The 21695-nt window shown below is 31.7% G+C and overlaps 2 protein-coding genes and 1 non-coding gene across 7 annotated transcripts in view; 2 read left to right on the top strand and 1 right to left on the bottom strand.

Moving 5' to 3' along the window:
- Nucleotides 1-6268: 6268 nt before the first annotated feature.
- On the top strand, nt 6269-8053 carry LOC111491238 (probable indole-3-pyruvate monooxygenase YUCCA8). Its single transcript, XM_023140046.1, has 3 exons — nt 6269-7009; nt 7111-7482; nt 7629-8053. Exons 1-3 carry the CDS (start codon nt 6341-6343, stop codon nt 7851-7853), a joined length of 1266 nt encoding a protein of 421 aa, XP_022995814.1. The 5' UTR covers nt 6269-6340; the 3' UTR covers nt 7854-8053.
- A 320-nt stretch (nt 8054-8373) lies between these two features.
- On the bottom strand, nt 8374-8447 carry TRNAV-AAC. The gene has a single exon. It is a non-coding gene; the product is annotated as a tRNA-Val (tRNA).
- Nucleotides 8448-16985: 8538 nt separating this feature from the next.
- The window catches only part of LOC111490886, a 5998-nt gene continuing 1288 nt past the window's right edge, over nt 16986-21695 (top strand). Inside the window, exons 1-6 of one of the 5 annotated variants that reach the window (XM_023139535.1) lie at nt 16987-17747; nt 17844-18015; nt 18822-18898; nt 19045-20440; nt 20531-20889; nt 21458-21608. In XM_023139535.1, the coding sequence (XP_022995303.1) occupies nt 17877-18015; nt 18822-18898; nt 19045-20440; nt 20531-20889; nt 21458-21608 (2122 nt within the window). In that variant the 5' untranslated portion in view covers nt 16987-17747; nt 17844-17876. Of the gene's footprint in view, nt 17748-17837; nt 18016-18821; nt 18899-19044; nt 20890-21457; nt 21609-21695 lie in introns of those variants that run through there. The other 4 variants (XM_023139534.1, XM_023139532.1, XM_023139533.1 and 1 more) reach the window with 4 other exon arrangements.

Raw genomic sequence — 21695 nt, 5'->3', positions numbered from 1 at the left:
GGTCCCCTATTATGAATCTTCTCCTTCAAACTTATCCTAAAACAAAGTCGGTTGGTATCATTTAATTCTAGAATTTAATTAAAGTCAACTCCATCAACTTCTCACTTCGTCTTCTAAAATTTTTTTTTAGAGATTATTGTCTTCGTACAATTTTTTACAAAATTAAAAATATATATATTTTAATCAGTTGAATTATGTTCATTTAAGATTTTCATTTTTTGTTCCTATTATATGATAAATAATTTGAACATTTAAGATTTTCATTTTTTGTTCCTATTATATGATAAATAATTTGAATGACATTTTATGGAGGAAAAAAAACAAAAATTTCTCAAATATTCATACTAATTTATGAAGGAAGAATACTATCTTCGATAGAGTGGAAAGGTGTCATATAGACCATTTTATTAGGAGTTATTGGCTTCACATTACAACCTGGGCATGTCATTATCCCATGAACACGTAAACTTCTTCATTTTGAAATTATTTTTCAAACCATCTACATACTATTATTTTGTGCAAAAAAAAAAAAAAAAAGACATTTAATTATGAACATAATGGATGCAACTTGATTGGTTAAGACTCAAAGTAAAATTTGATGGAATGCTCTAAACGTGTTTTGTTTTGGGATCATCAATAAATTTTTAATTAATTTTTTTTTATATATAATGGAAAGAATAAGTATCTTTATATATATAACTATTTTTTAAAAATAAAATCGCATTTCCTCTCAAAATTGTAATAAACGAACAATCGAGAGAGTCAATTATCACATAAAACATCAGATAAATATTTCACAAAGGACTTCATAATTTAAAGATGTGTCATTTTCCACATATACTCTGAAATTGTCTTACATGGCTAGCTATGAACCTGATGTGGCAGCTTCCAATTGGTTACTTGCCACTTGTCTCTTTCATCCTACTTGGCCCAATAAAAAAAATACTTCTTAATTAATTAATTTTATAATTTCACAGAAATGGGTCAAAATCCCAAAAAGAAAAAAGAAAAAGAAAAAAAAAACGGTGGGTGAAGTGAGTATTCCTAACTGGATCTTTGATATTTATTGAAATGAAAATGACAATTCAACAACAATGATTTATAGGCCCGAATTTATTGACCCAATTTTTAATATATATATAATTATATACAAAATTGATTTAAATTAACCCTAGCCATATGATGAAGATATCAACCCCTGGCTTCTTCTTCTAATTCCAGTCTTTAATTCAATTTTATCGGTTTTTCAAATAATATATATACTCGTTATTGCTTGATAAATTGTTAGTATTCTTTTTCAGTTATCATAAATAGTTTTTCAATAAGGGTTGTTGAAGAATGTTTCTCTACATTTATTGTCCTATAAAATAAATATCAATATTAAATTACTAAGTCACCTAAGTCACCTATAGAAATTAGTTGTCAGGTTGTATTATTCTAATTTTATTTCTTAATAAAATTGTATAATTATTATCTATAATATTAAAAAATAACACCAAAAGAGAATTTTGAATCTTTATTACTTAAAAAGTATATAATATTGTCTGATCAATTAAACTATATTTAGGTCGGTACATCTATACGCTCGCTCGTGTTAGAATAATATTAAATAGAATAATAATTGAAAAAAAAAAAGAAAAAAGGAAGAAGAGGAAAATAGAAGGAAAGTGGAAAGGAAAAAGTGCGAACGCGGAAGGAGTTTTATTAATTTAATTTAATTTCAGTTAATTTAAATTTTTGGGAAGAGGAATAGGTTTGAAAAGGGAAGTGCGTTACACAGCTGGAGCAGGTGGGTTTTGCCTTCTTAGATATAATATCGCTTTCAGCCTCACACGCTTACATTTAATCTATGCCTTTGGATTCGAGTCTCACACGTTTACTTACATGGGGGGAGGTGACCGCACCCAGGTTTTCAAGAATTAAATTCATTTTTAATATATATACACATTATTCCATAAATCCCAATTCCCACATGTCGCCCTTAGGATACGCCACGTGTCCATTCCCCCTCCCAAAAAATACCTGCCTAAATCTCAAATCTCTTTTTTTTTTTTTTAATTACATTTTTTTATTATTAGTTATGATTAACAATATATAGTTTAGTTAAAACACAGTGATAAACATAGTTTTAATCAGGGTCAATTTTGTAAATTTATAGAGTTGACTTTGCCATATAATAGATATATTCTTTAATATCGTATGAGAGAAAAATCTTTGAAATATTTTGAATTTGTATATAAATAATGGTTACTAAAAGATGTATAATTTTGTTAATTCATAAGTTTCAACAAAATATTTTATCTGAATTAATAAATACTAATTATTTATCAAATAAAATTTGAGAAGTTATCATCAATCTAATAATCTATAATATTTCACACAACCCTTTTTCCGAAAAATAAAATAAAATAAAATCAATCATGGCTTGAAGTGGATCTAAAAGGTAGGTAGGGTATCCCTCCAATTTTAGGTTATATGGCCCTTATTAAATAATAATAATTTTTCAAAATAAAATTTAATTTTTTTTATCGAATAATTAACTGGTAATTAAGCTTTCACTTTTGAAATTACCATGGTAAATAACTCAAAGAAATTAGTCACGTTTGAAAAAAAAAACAATAAAGTGGCAAGTCCAAGATAGTTTTTTTTTTAATTATTATTTATTTAATTTATTTAAGTTTTAACTATCCTTTATTTTTATCATTCATTTATCACATCACCATAAATTAACTAATATTTATTTAATAAAAATGTATTAATTTTCAAATAAATTAAATAAAATTACAAATTAAAGTCTATAAACATAATTAAAATATTTAAACTTATAGCCATATAAATTATTATTATTAAGGGAATCTTAGTTTTTTTTTTTTTTTAATTATGAAATTAAAATCGAGAATGTGGGTCCTAATTAAACTTTTTTTTTTTTAATACTATTAGTTGTTTTCCTTTGAATTCAAACTTTACAATGGTCAAAACTCTGCATTTATTTTTTTAAATAGGAAAAAACTAAATAAATAAAAGTAAAAGGATTCAATTCTTGACCTGAGATTGGAGCATTTTCTTAAATAATAATAAAATAAAAAAATTGCTATGTGAAAAGGGAATTTTGAACTCAAAGACACTTATTATTATTCTATAATGATAATATTTTTTAATAATTTGCAAAAGTTTCCAAATATTGAGTTAGAATAAGAAGTAATGATTTAAAATAATGTGATGATTACAATAAAAAGTGGTGAAATAATGATTTAAAATAAATATAATTACAATAAAAGCGGGTTATTTTTTTAGTTGTGAAATGACCCTTATACCCCCATATTCTAATTACTTACCTATCTTTTTAATCATTTTAGGACAAATAATAATAAAAAAATAAGTTATGAATTATTTCGATATTAAAATTCCCCAAAATCAAAAGTTTAGGTTATAACAAATTTAAATTTTTATACTCACATTCTAATTTTTGAAAGGAGTGATAAAAAAAATTAAGACTTAATTCATAAATTGAAATTTATAAGCCAAATGAAGAAATTCAAACTAGATATTAATATAATCCATATAAATGAATGAGAACAACTTTTTAGTATATAGTATAATATAATGAATAACTTTATAGTATATAGTATAATGTATAATATAATGAATAACTTTATAGTATATAGTATAATGTCATAGTGGCACCGCCAATGTGTACACCACCGACGCACGATGACTTTGAACTTTCTACTAAAAACTAACACCAAAATAAAGTAGACATCAACAAATTTATAAGACCATGCAATACAAGCAAAGAATCAATACTGCCGTCCGATCCTTTTTCTCCTTGTTTTTTAGTTTACGCGTGATTCAATTTTATAATACTCTCTCCCACTCACCCTCTAAGTTAAAGGACAATCTCCCCTAAACCAAAGGTCATAGCTATTTCTAGCTTCCTGAACTTTAATGAAAATCAAAATATGTCTTAATCAATTGAACGATCCAATAAATTTTTATATAAATTTGAATATAAAAAGGTAAGAAAGTGACTAGTCGAGTTTCAAAGAGAAGTTTTATGCAAAGCTGGCTGTGGGGCAATGCAAAACTGGTAGGGTATTCTAGCTAGGGGTTTCAATTAGTTTCAACCAAGTTCAAATATGTACGTATCCTTTTATCATCTTCCCGAAATTATTTGATATCGTTTTCTTTTACTCGTCTTCAAGAAGTCGGCCATGCTACTGATAGCTACCTCAATAATTTCTCCGTCATTTTTTAGAACTGGATGTATGAATTATATATATATATATATATATATGGATGTCTTTGTTGATATGTCTTATCAATTACGTTACATGACGTAAAACATATAATCATTTTTTATTAATAATTCATTGAAAAAGTAAGATTCAAATTTGATATATGATCGAGAAGTTAACATATAAACATATTCTACGACAAACTATACGAAATTTTTGTTGAAGCGGAGTGAAGTCTAAGGATTTTAATTTAAATTAATTTAAAATAGTATGAGCCATTTTGTCGGGTTGTGCTTTGGTGGAGAGCTCAAGTGGGGAAAATGATATTAGAGGTAACCAAATAATAGGACGATAATTTTATCAATTAAAACATGTGTCATTTTGTAGGTTTTCACTTGGAGTTTAGTAAATGAATTATGGAATTAGTAGTGAAGAAGAGAAGCAATGATTCATAAAAGGAAGCCATTTTGGAAAGGCCAATAACTAAATATTTTTATTTTTTATTTAAATATTTATTTTAATTTTAATTTACCTAAAGGAATTAATATTTGCCAAAATAATTAAAAAAAAAACTGTTTAATGTTTGGTTTTCCGGGTAGAGACATAAATAAATAAAATAAATAGTATAAATTAAAAGTAAAAAATTAATCGTAAATGTTATATTGAAGACACGTGTTCAGTTAAGGACACGTGGTGGAATAAGATAAGAGGTTTTATATCAAGCCCCTCCACGTTCTCATCCATGCATCTCGTGATTAAAAATTAATTTTTTTTAAGAGAAAATAAAGTTGATTAAGATATGCAAATAAATACAACAATTTAATATCTAATGATATTTCGCCATCTCTGGATACTCTTTTTGGCTTTTAATTTCTTTTTATTAATTCTAAATAATAATAACCAAAAATGATTTAAACACATCAAATTATCAAGAAGTCTGAAATAAATATATTAATTTTGATTTTTTTTTCAAATTTAAATAGCTGAAATAGTTTCCAAAATTAATTGAATCTAAACTTTGAGTAATTTAATTTGAAAATTCCTTTAAAAAATTATAAGGTTAAATTACAATTATGCCCAACATAAAAGAAAAATAAACTACAATATTCAAAAGCTGAAGGTCTAAAATATAATTAACTAAAAATGATGGTTCGAAATTTAAAGAAAAAAAAAAGAAATAAGAAAAAGCGAGAGATATAAACAAAAATTATTTCACTTTATGTGAAAGCACAGTAGGATGACCACGTGGCTCTAAGCATAAACTGGTTGGCAGAATGGGGGCTCTGAGAACTGTAACAGATTTATGTAATCCGGATGTGATGAATGGCTTCGTTGGGTCCACGCTGGACACTTGTGGGGCTCTTACTTTTACAACTTGGCATCCTGCCCACGTGGCTATTTTCTTTTTTCTTCATTGTTTTCATTTTCCAACTAGACTCATATATTAATATTTTATTAATTCACCCTGGGATCTCAAAATCCTCTTTGGGTCCCAAGAGAATCAAAAGAGGATGAGAACTTCATCGCTTCCCATTTTTGTAAAGAAAATAATTTTTAAACCTAAGTTTATGAACTTTGTTATAAATTTAATTTAATGTACATGAACTTTGTAAATAAGGTAAAATGGTGAAGATTCATTGTCAACCAACCAAAATATGTCACATCATACCATTTATTATTTCTTTTAAATTGTGAAAAATATTTTACCGACAATTAAAAATTTTGATCATATAATTTTAAGAAGGGTGTGAATGAATAATTAAAAATATATTTTTTTATTTTTGTAAAGCATAGTATAGAGTGCACTAAGGTGTATTAAAATAATAAGAAAAGCATATCTTATGATTAAATAATTAAAGAGATCCAAAGTCTTATGATTTGAGAATGACACTCTAAAACCTCCCTCCCTACCTCCTCACTTCCATCACATGCATCCATTTCTCTATTTATAGCCATTCTCAACCTCCTTTCATCATTCCAAATCAAACCCTTTCTTCTCTCTCTAAGAAACCCAATCTCTCTCTCTCTCTCTCTCTTGTTCTAATTTTTTTCTCTGTCTCAAAACCCACAAAACAAACACATTTTTTGAACGGAGGAGGAAAAAAATGGAGTTCAATTTGCTTCATCCGGTTGATCATGAAGGCTATTTGTTCTCTCAAAACCGGTGCGTTTGGGTTAACGGTCCGGTGATTGTCGGCGCCGGACCGTCGGGACTGGCGACGGCGGCTTGTTTGAGAGAACAAGGCGTTCCGTTTGTGGTCATCGAAAGAGCTAATTGCATAGCTTCGTTGTGGCAAAAGCGGACTTACGATAGGCTTAAACTTCATCTTCCAAAGCAATTTTGCCAGCTTCCTCGGCTTCCATTTCCTGAAGATTACCCAGAATACCCTTCCAAGAAGCAATTCATTCAGTATCTCGAAAGCTACACACACAAATTCGAAATTAAACCACAGTTTAATGAGAGCGTTCAATTGGCTCGCTTCGATGAAACCAGTGGCCTCTGGCGAGTCAAAACAGAGTCCATCTCCGGCGAGGTTGAGTACATTTGCCGCTGGCTTGTGGTCGCCACCGGCGAGAATGCAGTGTGTGTCACGCCGGAAATTGAAGGTCTCAACCAATTTTCCGGCGAGGTTTTGCATGTTTCCGATTATAAATCCGGCGAAAGGTTTAAAGGGAAGAAAGTTTTAGTTGTGGGTTGTGGGAATTCCGGTATGGAAGTTTCTCTGGACCTTTGCAATCACGAAGCTTCTCCATCAATGGTGGTTCGAAGCTCGGTAAGAACAAAAAATTGATTTTTTGAAATATTTAAGCCGAGATTTCAAATGGGTTTTCCTTTTATTTTAATTTTCTGACCTTTTTTTGTGTGATTTTATAGGTTCATGTTCTACCGAGGGAGATTCTTGGAAAATCGACTTTCGAATTGGCTGTTTTGCTGATGAAATGGCTTCCACTTTGGCTTGTGGATAAATTGATACTGATTTTGGCTTGGTTTGTGCTTGGAAATATAGAAAGATATGGGCTAAAGCGGCCATCAATGGGGCCATTGCAGCTCAAGAACACGACAGGAAAAACCCCTGTTTTGGACATTGGAGCACTCAGCAAAATCAGATCCGGAGGTATTGAGGTTGTTCCAGGGATCAAAAGATTCACCGAGAAACAAGTTGAGTTCATCAATGGCGAAACAATGGACATCGACTCAGTTCTTTTGGCAACTGGATACAGAAGCAATGTTCCATTTTGGCTTCAGGTGAGAGAAAATAAGAGAGAGAAATATTCGAATCCTCTGTTTGTATAATAATACTATGTTGTTTGTCCGACCATTTAAAAAAAAAAAAAACAAAACAAAATAGGGTAATATAATCTAATCTTGTTTTGGAAATTTTAATGTTTCAGGAAAAGGAATTCTTCGCCAAAAACGGGTTCCCAAAAACTGAATTCCCACATAGTTGGAAAGGGAAATCTGGGCTTTATGCCGTTGGATTCACGAGGAGAGGGCTGTCTGGAGCAGCCTCAGATGCCATTAAAATTGCTCAAGATATCGGCGGTGTTTGGAGACAAGAAATAAAGCAGAAGAGACGCCCAACTGCTTGCTTGAGAAGATGCATTTCTCAATTCTAATCCAAACAAATATACAAACAAACAAACAAACAAACACAATAATCTTCATTCATTCTTTTGGTGTAAATTTTAATGGCATTGAAAAAAAAAAAAAAAAAAAAACAAATATTAACTATAGTGATGAGAGGGATTAAAAATAGCCCAAATTTTGACTTGTTTTTTTGGGCATTTATTTATTTATATAATTTTGTACTAAATTTGATTTCATTTCATTGTTGTAATCAAAGGCCAGGATTCATTCATCTCTGTGTTTTAATTTAATTTTGAGTTCGTGTCTGAGATTCGCTAAATCTAGCTCTCTTCCGAACTCAACTATACATGAACGGTAATTACTCTGATTTGACCATAAAACTTTCCATTTTGAAACTGGAAACTTCCCAGTCTTCACAAAGCCGAAAAATAATGGTTATTAGTGCTTCCAATTATAAAATCGTCCAAATAGGAAACTTTACTGTAGAAAAATAGTATCATATATAAAAGAATACACTTTTAAATCAAGCAAAAAATACATCTAAAATCATGGCGTCGCCCGGACTCGAACCGGAGACCTTCAGTGTGTTAGACTGACGTGATAACCAACTACACCACGACACCAGATGCTCTATCATTTTAAAATAATTTAATAAACTTTAATTATATTTAAAATATTTTGCAGTAATTCCAAGTCTTGAAGTTAGGCAAGAATATGTCAGGCTAGAAAAGCAACATTATTAAGTAGAAGATAAATGTGCTATCAGATTGAAAACTACTCAGTTTTGAAAGCAACTTTATTGCGTGATAAATGTCACTCAACAGTGTTCGTGATCACTATTGAGATTGAATATTGTCACGCTTTGAAAGAAACTTTATTGTATAGAAGATAAATATTACTACACAGTGTTCAAGATCACCATCGACAATTATCACACCAAAAAAACTATATGATAAATTATGAATATCATAATCAAAATCATGAACATTTTTATGAAAATATAAGATAAGAGTGAACGTAGAAGAAGAAAATTGATATCAATAAAGCTAATGTCAATAGGGGATGTGGTGTAGTAGATACATAACAATTGGATCATTTATTGTCGAAAAAACATGTCATTATATCAAAACCTACTCATGTTTTGTAACTAATCAAATTACCTCAATACATGTTTACATTTACCTCGATATTTGAATTTAATAATAATAATAATATGATGCATGTGCCACTAAAACACAAAGGCCCGATTGATAGTCATATGTTTTTTTTTTATCTAATTTTTTAAATTAAGATATTTATTTTTCGATGAAGAGAGAGAAAAAATAATTTGACTGTTTTTATTTGTCATATGCAATTAAATTTGGGGATTGCATTGCTTAAGAGAATGTAAAGCCCACGAATACAAACTACATGGTATGGCCTTCTTTGTCTCCTACACACTACCCCCACCCCCCACAACAGCCCACATGAATACTTACCCTAAATGATTTTCAAAATTCCTTTTCTACCCATTCATTTACGTCAAATACCAATTTACTCCCCCAACTTTCAAGATTTTATAAAAGAAGTCCCTAAATTTCAGATAAATAATCTATTTATTCGTCGTAAAATAAAATATTTTTATAACCATTAGTGACCCATCCTTATTATTATTATACATTCTGAACCATGAGCTGACTTTCCCCACCCACCATTCTGGAGTTTTGCGAGCATTATCTACATGAAGGAGACTGGGTTCAAAAAAAGGAATAAATGTAACACATGGGATACTCAATAATCTTGAATGTCATAGCCCTATCAAAAGGGCCCAAATTTGTAGTGCTTGACAAACAATTGAAGATTGTTCCTTCACATGTTACATGTCTGCTATTCATGCAGCTATCTATACCTATCTTTTTATGGCTTATCTTATCATATTAATGTGTATATATATATATATATACACACACATATATATGTATACATGGGACTTGGATGTATTAATCTTTGTGTTAGATAAACATGATCAAATGATTTTATTCTATGCTCCAATTAAGGTACTCCAAAAAGGGTACAGTTTTGTTGGTAGGAGCATTGGATTTCTCTACCTAACACTTACTTTCTTCATTATATCATTCTTTATTCCTTAATTCATCCCGTTTTTTTCTATTCATATACGATCTGTCTCGTCCTCAATCGAAGTTAAAGATAACCCTTATCATTAAAGCGAGACGGAAAAATCTAATTCATATCACTGTCTGTGATATCGAAAGATACATAAAAGTCTTGTTGTTTTATCATATCACAGATTCATCTTTTGATTAGTAAGTGTCGTGAATTTTTCGTTAGAACAGTTGAGATTTCGAAAGATATAGAAAGCTTCGTTGTTCTACCATACTATTTGTTTAAATTTATCGACGTCAAGGTAGTGGGTTGGATGTCTTCTCAATTTTGACGTATTAGGCGGAAGATATAGAAGATCTCATTGTCTTAATATATCGCTCGTCGACATTGGCTTAGGTGGTGAGATTGTCAATCTTCTTAGTATGTCAAGAGGTCTCGTTGTCTTAATACGTCACTCGTTTTAATTTATTGAGACTTAGATGCATGAAATCGTCAATCTTCTCAATTTTGACGTACTAGTATCTTATCATTCAATTTTATTGCCGACTTAGGGATCAATTTTCTTGAAGAAACAGAAGATCACAACACTACTCGTCGTAGTCATTCACCTTCTCGTTTTTGACATATCATAATAAATCGTAACCCGATACGACCCGTGATGGTTGAATCTTCATGGTTCTTTCGTAGAAGGTATAATAAAGTGATGGATCATGAAAAAGATAAATGATATAAGAAAGCTTCATCTGAACAGAGGAGTTCATAATGTTTTCCCATAATCTTGAAAATGACAGAGTGTCAATCTGAGACAGAACCAAAAAATGAAAATAAAATGAAGTAATGTGTAAGAATGGGATCGGCCACATGTGATAAAGATGGAATATATGACCCATATATTCTGACAGACAAACTCAAAACCCCTTCAGGCAGCCTCTGATCTGGCATGTTTGGTTGTCAGCCTGTTCTTTTGTTTTCTTCTTGTCCAAATTCTGACACAATTCCTTCACTTGAAAATATTAATAATAATAACAATAATAATTTATTTATTTATTTATTATTCCATCAGTTTTCCACTGTTCACCCTCCATCATTGCAGGAAAAAACAGCAATTTTAATATTATATTGCCATGTCTTTAAGGCTTTGCTTTTTATGTTTCTATCCTTCGTTGAAAATGGCGGCCATCTTTTAATTATTCTTACTGTTTGGTTGTTGTGTTGTGTTGTGTTATGGATTTTTTTTAATATTTTATTTTATTAGACTAAGTTTTTTAATTCCCCATATTTTAAATAATAAACTATTGTTCTATTGTTCATGTCAACGTTGAAATGTGATAATTAATCTCATTGTGACAGAAAAACATTCATTGTGATATGTTTTGTAGATGTTCTTCTCTTGTTGTTCAGCCATCCCTTTTTTTAAGTCAACTTCTTTTGTTTGGATTCGAAATAAATGGATGTATTTCGTTTTCTAAGTTTGTTTTGAAAGGTACGTTGGTGATAAAATCAGTTCGAAAGTAAGTTTTGGTCGTTTGATTACGGTTTAACTAGTTAAAATATATGTTTTCGATCATGAGGTCAAATATTTGATTCTGACCCATATGTTGTGAAATTAAAAAAAAGTAAAATTGTAACGACCCATGCCTACGATTTGGAATTCGGATTTGACACCTGATGACTACAACATTCTCTACGACATGGTCACGTTACCTTACTCTTCACTTGTATTATGTATGACATGTCTTTCCAGCATGTTTTGTTCTTACTCACTTGCATCCTAAAAAAAGTCTCATGAGGTCACCCAACATAGAATTACTCAAAATAAAACATATTTGACTATGAAATTCTTATGATTTGAGCCACTGGATACATATACATATGTACACTTTATTGGTATAAATAATAACTTTAATTTTCTTGAGGCATTTTTTAGTTGTTCGGTTCTTATAATCGCTCTCGTTCGGATGTGGTCTCTATTCATTTAAGTAACACTCATTTACTCGAGTATGAATTCACTCAATAGTCAATAAAATTTTCCCAGTTTAAAAAGTTTACAAGAGGATTTGAAAATTGTAAATTCATTTTCGCGATGGTTAGATTTGAAGCCTCCATGCCTTAGCATGATTGGGCTTGGGCATTACAACGCTTAAAAATGATCTCCCTGAACCCTAAACCAATTGGACTAGAGCCCATCTATTTTCCAGGTTTGGGCCCCCAATTTCATTTGCGGATAAAAGCCAGCCCACTAGTCTTTTCTGGAAGTTATTACGTAATGGGGGTATTTTCGTAAAAAGTTATGGGCTACTATATAAAGACGAAATGGAGCGGAGCGCTACAAAATTTGCGCGCGCAAGTGTAATATTCTTGAAATCGCTCTGAGCTGAGAGGTATGATGGTTCTAGGGTTCGAAGTCATCGGTGGCTCACGATGTTGTAAGCAAACGGAGGTACGTTTTGGTGATTTCGATTTGTAAAACCTTATTGTTTCTTTGATCAACCATCGCGTTTGTTAGGTTAACTAAATCATAATAACTTCAAGATTTTTATCGGTCGAAGATGAAACCAATTGTTTATTGAACTAATGATCGTTTGATTGCTCAGTCTTATAAATCCTAATTACTTTACAGTTTTTATTGGTTGAAGACGAAACCTAATCGTTTATCAAGTTATTATCGTGATTGCTCGGTCTCATAAAATCCTAATTACTTGACGATTTTGACTAGTCGAAGAGGAAACCGAATCGTTCATTAATCTTCACGATTTTGATTAGTCGAGTAGGAAATCAAATCGTTAATTGAACTAAGGATCGTGATCGGCCAGTCTCGTAATATCCGGAGTATCAATAGGCTTTTGTCCATCGATCAGATAGATTAGGTGTTTTAGTGGATCGATTTGATTCATATGTCCATTAGCTCTTATCTTATGCACGGTCCGACGATTAACAGAAGTTCTCTAAATACTTTGTATTTCAGATTTTTTACGAGTTGCTGCCGTCTTCTTTTTTCCTTGTTTTCTTAATTCTGAAGACGATTTCGTGTAAGCGGCGGTTTAATTTGATGCTTGAACTGAGTCTCTACCTGAACAAGAGTTACCGGTATGTATGTTTACTACTTTTACCTCGTTATACTTTCATAACCTTTTATTAAGATCAACTTGTGAATCATCGATTCAACGAATTTATTCTTCTCTGAATTTAATACTTCCTAATTTCTTTCATTTTTAAGTATATAGTTAGTAATATTTTTTATTTAATGAATACCATGCCTTGTAAATTATACGTTCAATAATCAAGTTGCTTCCGCCTAAGAACATTGTGATCTAAATTTGGAATTTTTGTCATTTACATATGTTGAATGCAATTAGGACTAAATATGTTATACAAAATAATTTTCCTAAAACGAGTTGTTTTTCTGCGAGCATGCCAGTTTTCTTGTTAGTCTTATCACTTTTCTTAGGAGATTATTTTCTGTAGTTCGATATGTTTACTGTTTCTTAGTAGTCTTCTTTTCTTGTGTGTTTAGGTTATTCTTTAATATTTTCCCATCATTTGTAGAGTTATCATTAGTTGCACTCAATTGCAATGTACTCCGTTTAGTTTATATATTACGATATTTTTGGAATCATAGGTTTTGTTAAAGATACCACCCATACTAGTTGAAAAAACAGTAAAATTATGGATCGAAATGAATAAAAGTTATTTAGCAGCCATCTTTGGATTATTACTCTTCTACTTCTATGCTTCTAGATTAAGCTTTCTATGAATAGTTTGTGCTGATGAACTTGGTTAGTTTATTCTATAAGGAAACTAGAAACGAATGGAACTTTCATTAGACGAAAGAAAGTTCAAAAGACTGACAAGAAATCAATTCAAAGCCGAGGGGATTAATACATCAAAGTACTTTTGAAACAATAGGCAAAGCTGGTATTTATATAGCTAACAACTCGTGTGATTTTTTTAAAAAGAAAGTTGGTCTCCCAAAATTTGATAAAAAAACTACCTGGGTTTTATTTGGTTTGGCCAGTCAGGTTTTTAAGTTTTATAGACTCCGTTTGTTTTTCTATTATCTTTTTCTAAAATAAGTATTTTATTTTTTCCAAGGATTTCCTTTGACTAGTATTAAAAATATTTAACTTGTATAATGGAGGTTAGGTAAAGTAGTTTTCTTTTTAAAAAATAGTTATAAAAAATAAGTCAATCCAACCTAAAAATAGAGAGTTAGATTGAGTTTGATTGTGAATTGGCCAGATGGGGTGGGGATGAGTAAACATTTGGGGTCTCCATTCCTGCCACCTATTTTATTGGTAATCTTTGCAAAATTTTCATTTATTTTTGTAGGGTTCTTAAGGAGAATTAGTGGAGATGGGTTTCCTTGTGAAACTTTTTCTCATTTATTGGTTTAGTCTAGCAACTTGTAGAGAGTTAGGATCTGAAACACTGAGACCATTAAAATGGACCACACGCAGAAGAAACAACAGAAAAGAGGGTGTCTCGAGAGAGAGGAGCGGTTCCCAAGTCGGTAATGGCGTGATGAAGGTGAGGCGAGATAGGCCCCCATTATGTAGGCCGCTCACCTCCCATCTGCAACTGTCTCGTCCTTTTCACTCTCTTCACACGCTTTCCCTTTCTTGCCACTCAACGCATATATGTGAACCTATGATTTTGCTTTCAACATAAATTTCATTACTGTTGACGTTAACGTTGAACGGGTTAAGATATTATAATTTAAATCAAAATATTAAATAATATTCAAATTTAATCCTCACTCTTCATGATGCTAAAAACAGGAAAGAAAATGACAATGTCCCTAATGTTTTATAAAACTAACCATTTAATCTCTTAAAATTTATTTGGCAACAATTTTGTTCATGTACATTCAAATTTATTTATTTCATGTTTGTAATAGATTAATTTCTACTATAAAAAATAATTAAAATTGACAATTACTTCTCTAAAAGTTCAACAAGGATCAAAATAGATTTTTAACAAATAAAATAAAATAAAATATGTTAACTAATTATAAAATTACAAATTGAATGTTCATTGGATATAAAAAGGAAAATTCAAAGCTGGATAAGATTCTAAAATTTTATTATCCTATTTAGACACTATTTTAATTTGTCTATGAACTAAAAAAAAAAGAGTCGAACACTAAAGTACTAGTTCATTGAAGGTGTATTAAAGACTATTTAAAGTTCAATGATTTGGTGGCACAATTTCAAAAGCTTTGTTTAATGATACTATTATTTTGCCAACTTAAACATAATTTAGTGAACTGAGATATTATATTCTTGATCAAGATAAGTTTTATATTGGGTAATTTTATACATTAATGTTTGAAAATAAATAGATATAAAACAATCCATTATAATATTGAGCATAAATGATGAATATCTCCAACTATTTGGTATGTCTTTCTTAAATTCATATTAGGAAAAAAAATTAATTTAAGCATGTCTTAAACTCGTTGAGACATTGTAATGACATACAAATGGTTGCAAGCTTGAATTTGTACTCTATAAATATGGTTGAATTTTAAAAATTAATTATTTCTAAAATTAGTCTAGATCATTAAATTAATAATACTGGCAAATATTAATAATACATACATACATACATATATATATATATATATTGTCAATAGGCATTCAAACAAACATTCTCAAACAAGGTGGGGTTGGTCACTTTTTGTTTTGTTTCCAATTATATTATTATACAGTAGTTGTTACAACATATAGTTCTGAAATGAAATGGGCAGTGGGCACCCAAAAGGAGAGGGGTCCCTTTGTTTTCCATGTGCACCTATTTTACTCTCCGGCATAGCCCAAAGATTTTGTTGCCATTTTTTCATTACTTTTTTTGGTTAATTTCAACCAATCACCACATCATTTAACTTTTTGTTCACCTTTAATTTTGCCAATCACATCCTCCAACTTTTATTTATTTATTTCTTTTCATCATTCCTATCGGTGTAATCAATGTGAATCAATGTGAAGGTTCGTGGTTCCAATGATAAACGACTAAATACTTTTCTTCTTTAAAAATGTCAAATATAACTACCATTAAGATTCGTCGTGGATATCTTAGTTTTTTTTTTAAAAAAAACATAGCTAAGTATGGTACTTTTTAAAATTATTAATTCTTGGCAATGAGATTGTTTGCGAAAATGTATAAACATGGTGGTCCATTTGTGAGCTATCAAGATGTTTTAAAAAATAAAAATAAAAAGAGAGATCAATCCATGTGGATGTTGATGGAACCGCAATATTCTTTCTTTTATACCCATTAAAAGGATTGTATTGGGATTATTGTTATTCGCAATATTCTTTACTTTTGTTTCCCTTTGAATCTTAAAAATACATATAGAAACTAAGCTTTTATTAACTAAAAAAAAAAAAAAAAAATCCATTATACAAATAATAAAAACAAAACTAAAAATCATACCTTGTCAATTTCTCTTAGCTACTAAAAAATTAATTTTAAAAATTATATAGAGAATTTAAACATTTAAAAATTAATTTTTTTTTGAGAGCTGGTCAGCCACGTGGGAGAGTGTTGTAATTTTGATGGATCACAGTCCACATATTATTTTTCTTATAAAAAATTTGTATTCAGGACAGATCAATATTACTCATGTCTCCTTCACATTGCTCATTATTGCACACAACACACACATATTTATATTTAAATAAATATATATATATTAAATAATCATGAGGTTTACCACGGTAACTAAATATTTACCCTGTTCCCACTCCACCAAAGTTATTTTTATTTATTATTTTTGTTTGTTTTTTTAATAAAAATATAAATATTGAACCACTTTTGAAAACGTAAAAACAATTATTTAAAACGGACTTTTGCATGCCATGATTCATAATTGCATTATAGGATTGGTTTCTTGGTTTTACCCCCAGAAAGGTAAATACAGTAAAACGAAGAGGGGTGTTTTCGAGATTTCAACTTTCGTTATTGTTTTGTTAATACTTTTCTCCGTAATCGAACGTTACGATTAAGTTAGAGTTGATAATTAATTCAAGTCCGTCACAGGTCGGTGGAGGGTAAAGAGTCCGCTCTCACAGACTTCTTTCTCTCTCTACAAGCTCTCTGCGAAGAAATATTTTCTCTCTCTACCACTAGCAGTTGCAACTTCTAACGGCGGAGCTTCGGTGGATTTCACGGTGGTTCTCCGCCGGAATGTCACTTTCCGGCCGCAATTGCTTCATTTTCAGTTTGATTACTCTCAATTTCTAGGTCACAATGTACCTTCTCGTTCTGAGTGTCAGAATCTTGATTCTTTTACGTAGAAAAGATGTGTGAAAATTGGCTCCATTTGGAGCTGTGTACTTCATTTTTCTTTTGCTTTCTCGACGATCTCGCTCTTTCAAACCGCTTTCTCCAATTTTTCTTTGTCTTTCTTCGCTGCTAATTGAATCTGACTTCACTCTCACTCTCTCTCTTTCTACCTTTTTCTTTCTCGGGAAACTTTTGAAGATAGATTCTTCCCTTTTTATCTCTTTCTTTCTCTTGTCGTTGCTTAGACCGATTTTGAATCTGTAAAAAGTTGCTTTATCTGCTTTTGGTTCACCTGTTAGGGATTCGTTTTTTTAATTTTAATTATCTTTTAAGTTTTTTCTTTTGGAATGTCTATCTTGTGGTTACCAGTCAAATTCAATGTAGGTCCCTTTAGACTCTGATTTTTTTCTGACCTGTTTTGCTCCTTGAAATCTCCATCCACCATGGAATTCCTTAGCTGTTTACCTCATTGAAGGTGATCTTAACCTAACTATTGTTGGTTCACTTCTCAGAAACAGATCCATAATATTCAGGTTGGGATTCTGCAACTCATATCCTATTTTTTATGCAATAAAATTTTCTTGTTCTTCAACTTAGGTGTTCTGTTTCTTTTTCACTGAAAGCTTCAGCATCATTGCAGCCAAGGGGTTAAAGGTATTGAGATGAATGGGATTCAGAGAAGAAATGTTGGTAATAATGAAAAGCCCTTCCCTGGTTGTTTGGGAAGAATGGTGAACCTCTTCGATCTGAGTACCGGTGTTTCTAGGAACAAACTTCTTACTGATGCACCACATCGTGAAGGTAACCTCTAAGATAATACCACATTTTTTTGAAATTATCTTAGTTTACTTAGTTAAAATGTCATTATTATTTGATTCTTCCTGGAATTTAGTGGGTTATTTACTTAGAGTAAGTCAAGTCTAATTTCCAACGAATCTCTCATCTCGTCTATCTCCCTTTCCCCCTCAATAGTCAATTGTCTCAAGATGAGGTCAAAGTCCACCATGATTCAAGCACAACGTAGAATAGAGAAGAAGTCTTTTTTTTTTTTTTTTAGTTTGGATTTGATGGTGGTACAAAAAATTGATGCGTTCCTAGGTGAGTTTGACTTGTTATCAGTTGAAACTATCGGCAACCTTGATTCACATGGTTGGGCTATTAGTCTTACTGTCTGTTTGGAGCCATAAGTATCAGTAGCCTATAGAGAGAAAGAAGAGAAGATGGTGTATGAAGGGAGGAGGAAGTGAAAAGGTTTTGGTTTTCCTTAATTGAAACCATAATTATAAAATAAAAATATTAACCACCTGGGCTCATCTGTTCACTTAGGACCTGTGGACTAATCTTATTCTTTCTATTAATAGATTCATCCTAAACTATTTTTTTCTTCACAGAGAACATTGGCCATTTTGTGGAAATTCTTGTGTTATTTTTCTTGATTATTCATTTCTTTGTTTCAATTGAATTGCTTTTTAATGAACTTTATGCTTCTGTGTGGGACCCACATGTATACATGCTTCCTCTGGTGCTTATATTTCGGTTGTGCTCATTCTTTTTGTTATATTTCTTTTGACTGTGAATGGGATGACAGAGATGTGGCTATTTGGCAGGTTCTACTCTCTCAAGAAATCAGGCGGATGTGGGAAGGATGTTTAATCAATTCACCAATCAAACTGAAGATAATCTGGTAAATATTGTGCTCCACTAATCCTTATAAAAATTTAATTGTGCAATCTATTCATAAGAGCTGGAGGTCGATGTCGATTTTTTCTGGTTTAGTTATGCTATTCTAACTCATTGTCTTGATATTTTGCATTTGTGTGGATTGATCAGACAGTGCCTGAATTGCTTAAAGCATCGAATAAGAGAGCAAATGAAACATCTGTGAAGATGCTCATTGATCAAGAGATGTCAGAAATGGTGTGTACAAAAAATCCACCCAATGTAGTTGCAAAGCTTATGGGCCTTGAAACTCTCCCTCATCAGCTTCCTGATTCATCTGTTCAAAGAAACAATATAAGAAGTTATCCAAAGAGTAAAGCTGCGAACAATGGAATGTCATTAGGATGTAGGGAACAAAGTGGCTTCTTGGAAGAGGGAATGAAATGTGAAGTCAATGAATGTTCAAATCAGAAAGAATATAAAGATGTTTATGAAATATGGCAGCAATCTCCACAGACAAATTATATCAGAGAAAGAGAGACAAAGAAGGGAGTGGAAAGTGAAATTGTGACAGATAGAAAGATGGCTCTTGTTCGCCAGAAGTTTGTGGAAGCAAAACGTCTGGCCACCAGTGAGAAACTGCGCCAATCCAAAGAATTTCAAGATGCACTAGAAGTTTTAAGTTCCAATAAGGATTTGTTTGTCAAGTTTCTGCAGGAGCCAAATTCATTGTTCACTCAGCATCTGAAAGAGCTCCAGTCCATCCCTCCATCTCCTGAGACAAAGCGAATCACTGTTCTTAGACCTTCAAAGGTTTTTAAGGATGAAAGATTCAGTGATTTCGAGAAAAAAAACTACAGACAGTTAAGGCTACCAGCTCAGAGGACATCAGCTATTTTAGACAAAAGTGATCCAAGATTTTCCCCTACTCCAACTATTAATAGGACTAATGAATATGCTGTAGCTGCTCAACCAACAAGAATAGTGGTTTTGAAGCCTAGTCCTGGGAGGAATCATGATGTTAAGCCCATGGTCTCATCACCTGGCTCATTGCCTAGAGTGGTGCAAGAGGAAAGTTTTCATGAGGGATTTGAAGATGATGATGTGAAGGAATCAAGAAAATTTGCTAGGAATATTACTCAGAAAATGTGTCACAATCTTTCGGGTCATCGAAGGGATGAAACTTTGCTTTCTTCTGTGTTTTCTAATGGCTATACTGGTGATGAAAGTTCGTTTGAAAAATCAGAGAATGACTATGCAGTAGAAACTCTGAGTGATTTGGAAGTCATGTCTTTCTCTTCGCACCATTCTTGGGAATATGTTAACAGATATAGTAGCCCATTTTCGTCATCCTCCTTCAGCCGAATATCATGCTCTCCAGAGTCATCAGTGTGCAGAGAAGCCAAGAAGCGACTGTCAGAAAGATGGGCCATGATGACGTCACGTGGGAACTATCAGGAGCAAAGGCACGTACGGAGACACTCAAATACATTGGGCGAGATGCTTGCACTGTCAGATGCAAAGAAATCAATAATAACTGATAATGAAGTTAATGAACACAAAACAGGTGAGTTAGAGCCCTATTTTAATAGTGATGAAAATATTGAATGTCTGGATGGTTCTCCTACGACGCTTGTAAGGTCGAAATCTGTCCCAGGATCTTCTGCGTTGATTGGCAGGCTTAATCTTGAAGCATCAGATCTTGTGATCGTAAAAACTGATGATCCGAAGTTGCTAGCAAAGCCAAAGGGTGTCAAGTCATCATTTAACGAGAAAGTCTCAAATTTATTTTTCTCGAGGAATAAAAAATTGAGTAAAGAAAAACGTGGTGGGTCTCAAACAAAAGATGAATCTCAATCTTCCAGTGTCGACACACCCTCATCCCTATCTTTCGTTCATCATTCGAGAGGTTTGAGTAATGCTGCATCTCATTCTAATGATGGTGAAGGGTGCTCATCAGGCACTTCTCTACATTCAGCCAATAAGGTTGCAAGAGGAGGTGCAGTTCATCATGAGGTATATCTTTCCTTCTATGGTTGTAATAGTAGCATGCTAATCTATTTGATGTTATCGCTACACCTATCCATTATGCATTAAACATAATCATATAAATGTAGGGTTTTTCTCTTTTAATGTATATTCTTCCTTATAATTGCGATTAGATATTTAACTATTTGTTTGTATGGAGTTTTAAGAATTAGCTGGATAAAAAAAAATATCGTAACAAGTTCTTTCGCTGAGTGTTAATCTTCAAACCTCATTCATGTATCATAGGCGAGCATTTCTTACATTTTGGCTTAAGTCGTGTGGAAATTAGTTTTCGACAAGGAAAATAGGATTGTGTTGGAAGCTGCTTTGCTGAGCACAACAGATTGCAATGATTGATGACTTTTTTTCCTATTAAATTTTGTATGCTTTTACATACATGGGGAGTTGGAGTTGACATTAGGTGCTCGACAGAATAAATTGAATGCAATTGTCTCGTGTCTGCTTCAGTAGTTCCATGAATGTTTTTCTTTTTCAAATAAATTGAACCATTTGATTGTGATTAGTTATTGACAGTGTCATTTGTTATGATTTGCAGGCGGGTTTGTCTATGAAAAGACCTTTCACGATTGGAAACGCCGTTGAAAATCAAGAGCAGCCGAGTCCAATATCCGTTCTGGAACCACCATTTTCTGAAGATGATTATACACATCTAGAGTTGTCCAGCTATATAAAGCCAGGAAATCATGGTAACTATACCCGCCCACCTATGCACAAATTAATTAAAAAAAAAAAAAAAAAAAAAAAAAAAAAAAAAAAAAAAAAAAAAAAAAAAA

Source organism: Cucurbita maxima, unplaced genomic scaffold (genome assembly GCF_002738345.1).
Source record: "Cucurbita maxima cultivar Rimu unplaced genomic scaffold, Cmax_1.0 Cma_Scf00016, whole genome shotgun sequence".
Taxonomy (NCBI): domain Eukaryota; kingdom Viridiplantae; phylum Streptophyta; class Magnoliopsida; order Cucurbitales; family Cucurbitaceae; genus Cucurbita; species Cucurbita maxima.
The sequence above is the reverse complement of the archived record's forward strand: the minus strand, read 5'-3'. Positions and strand labels throughout refer to the sequence as shown.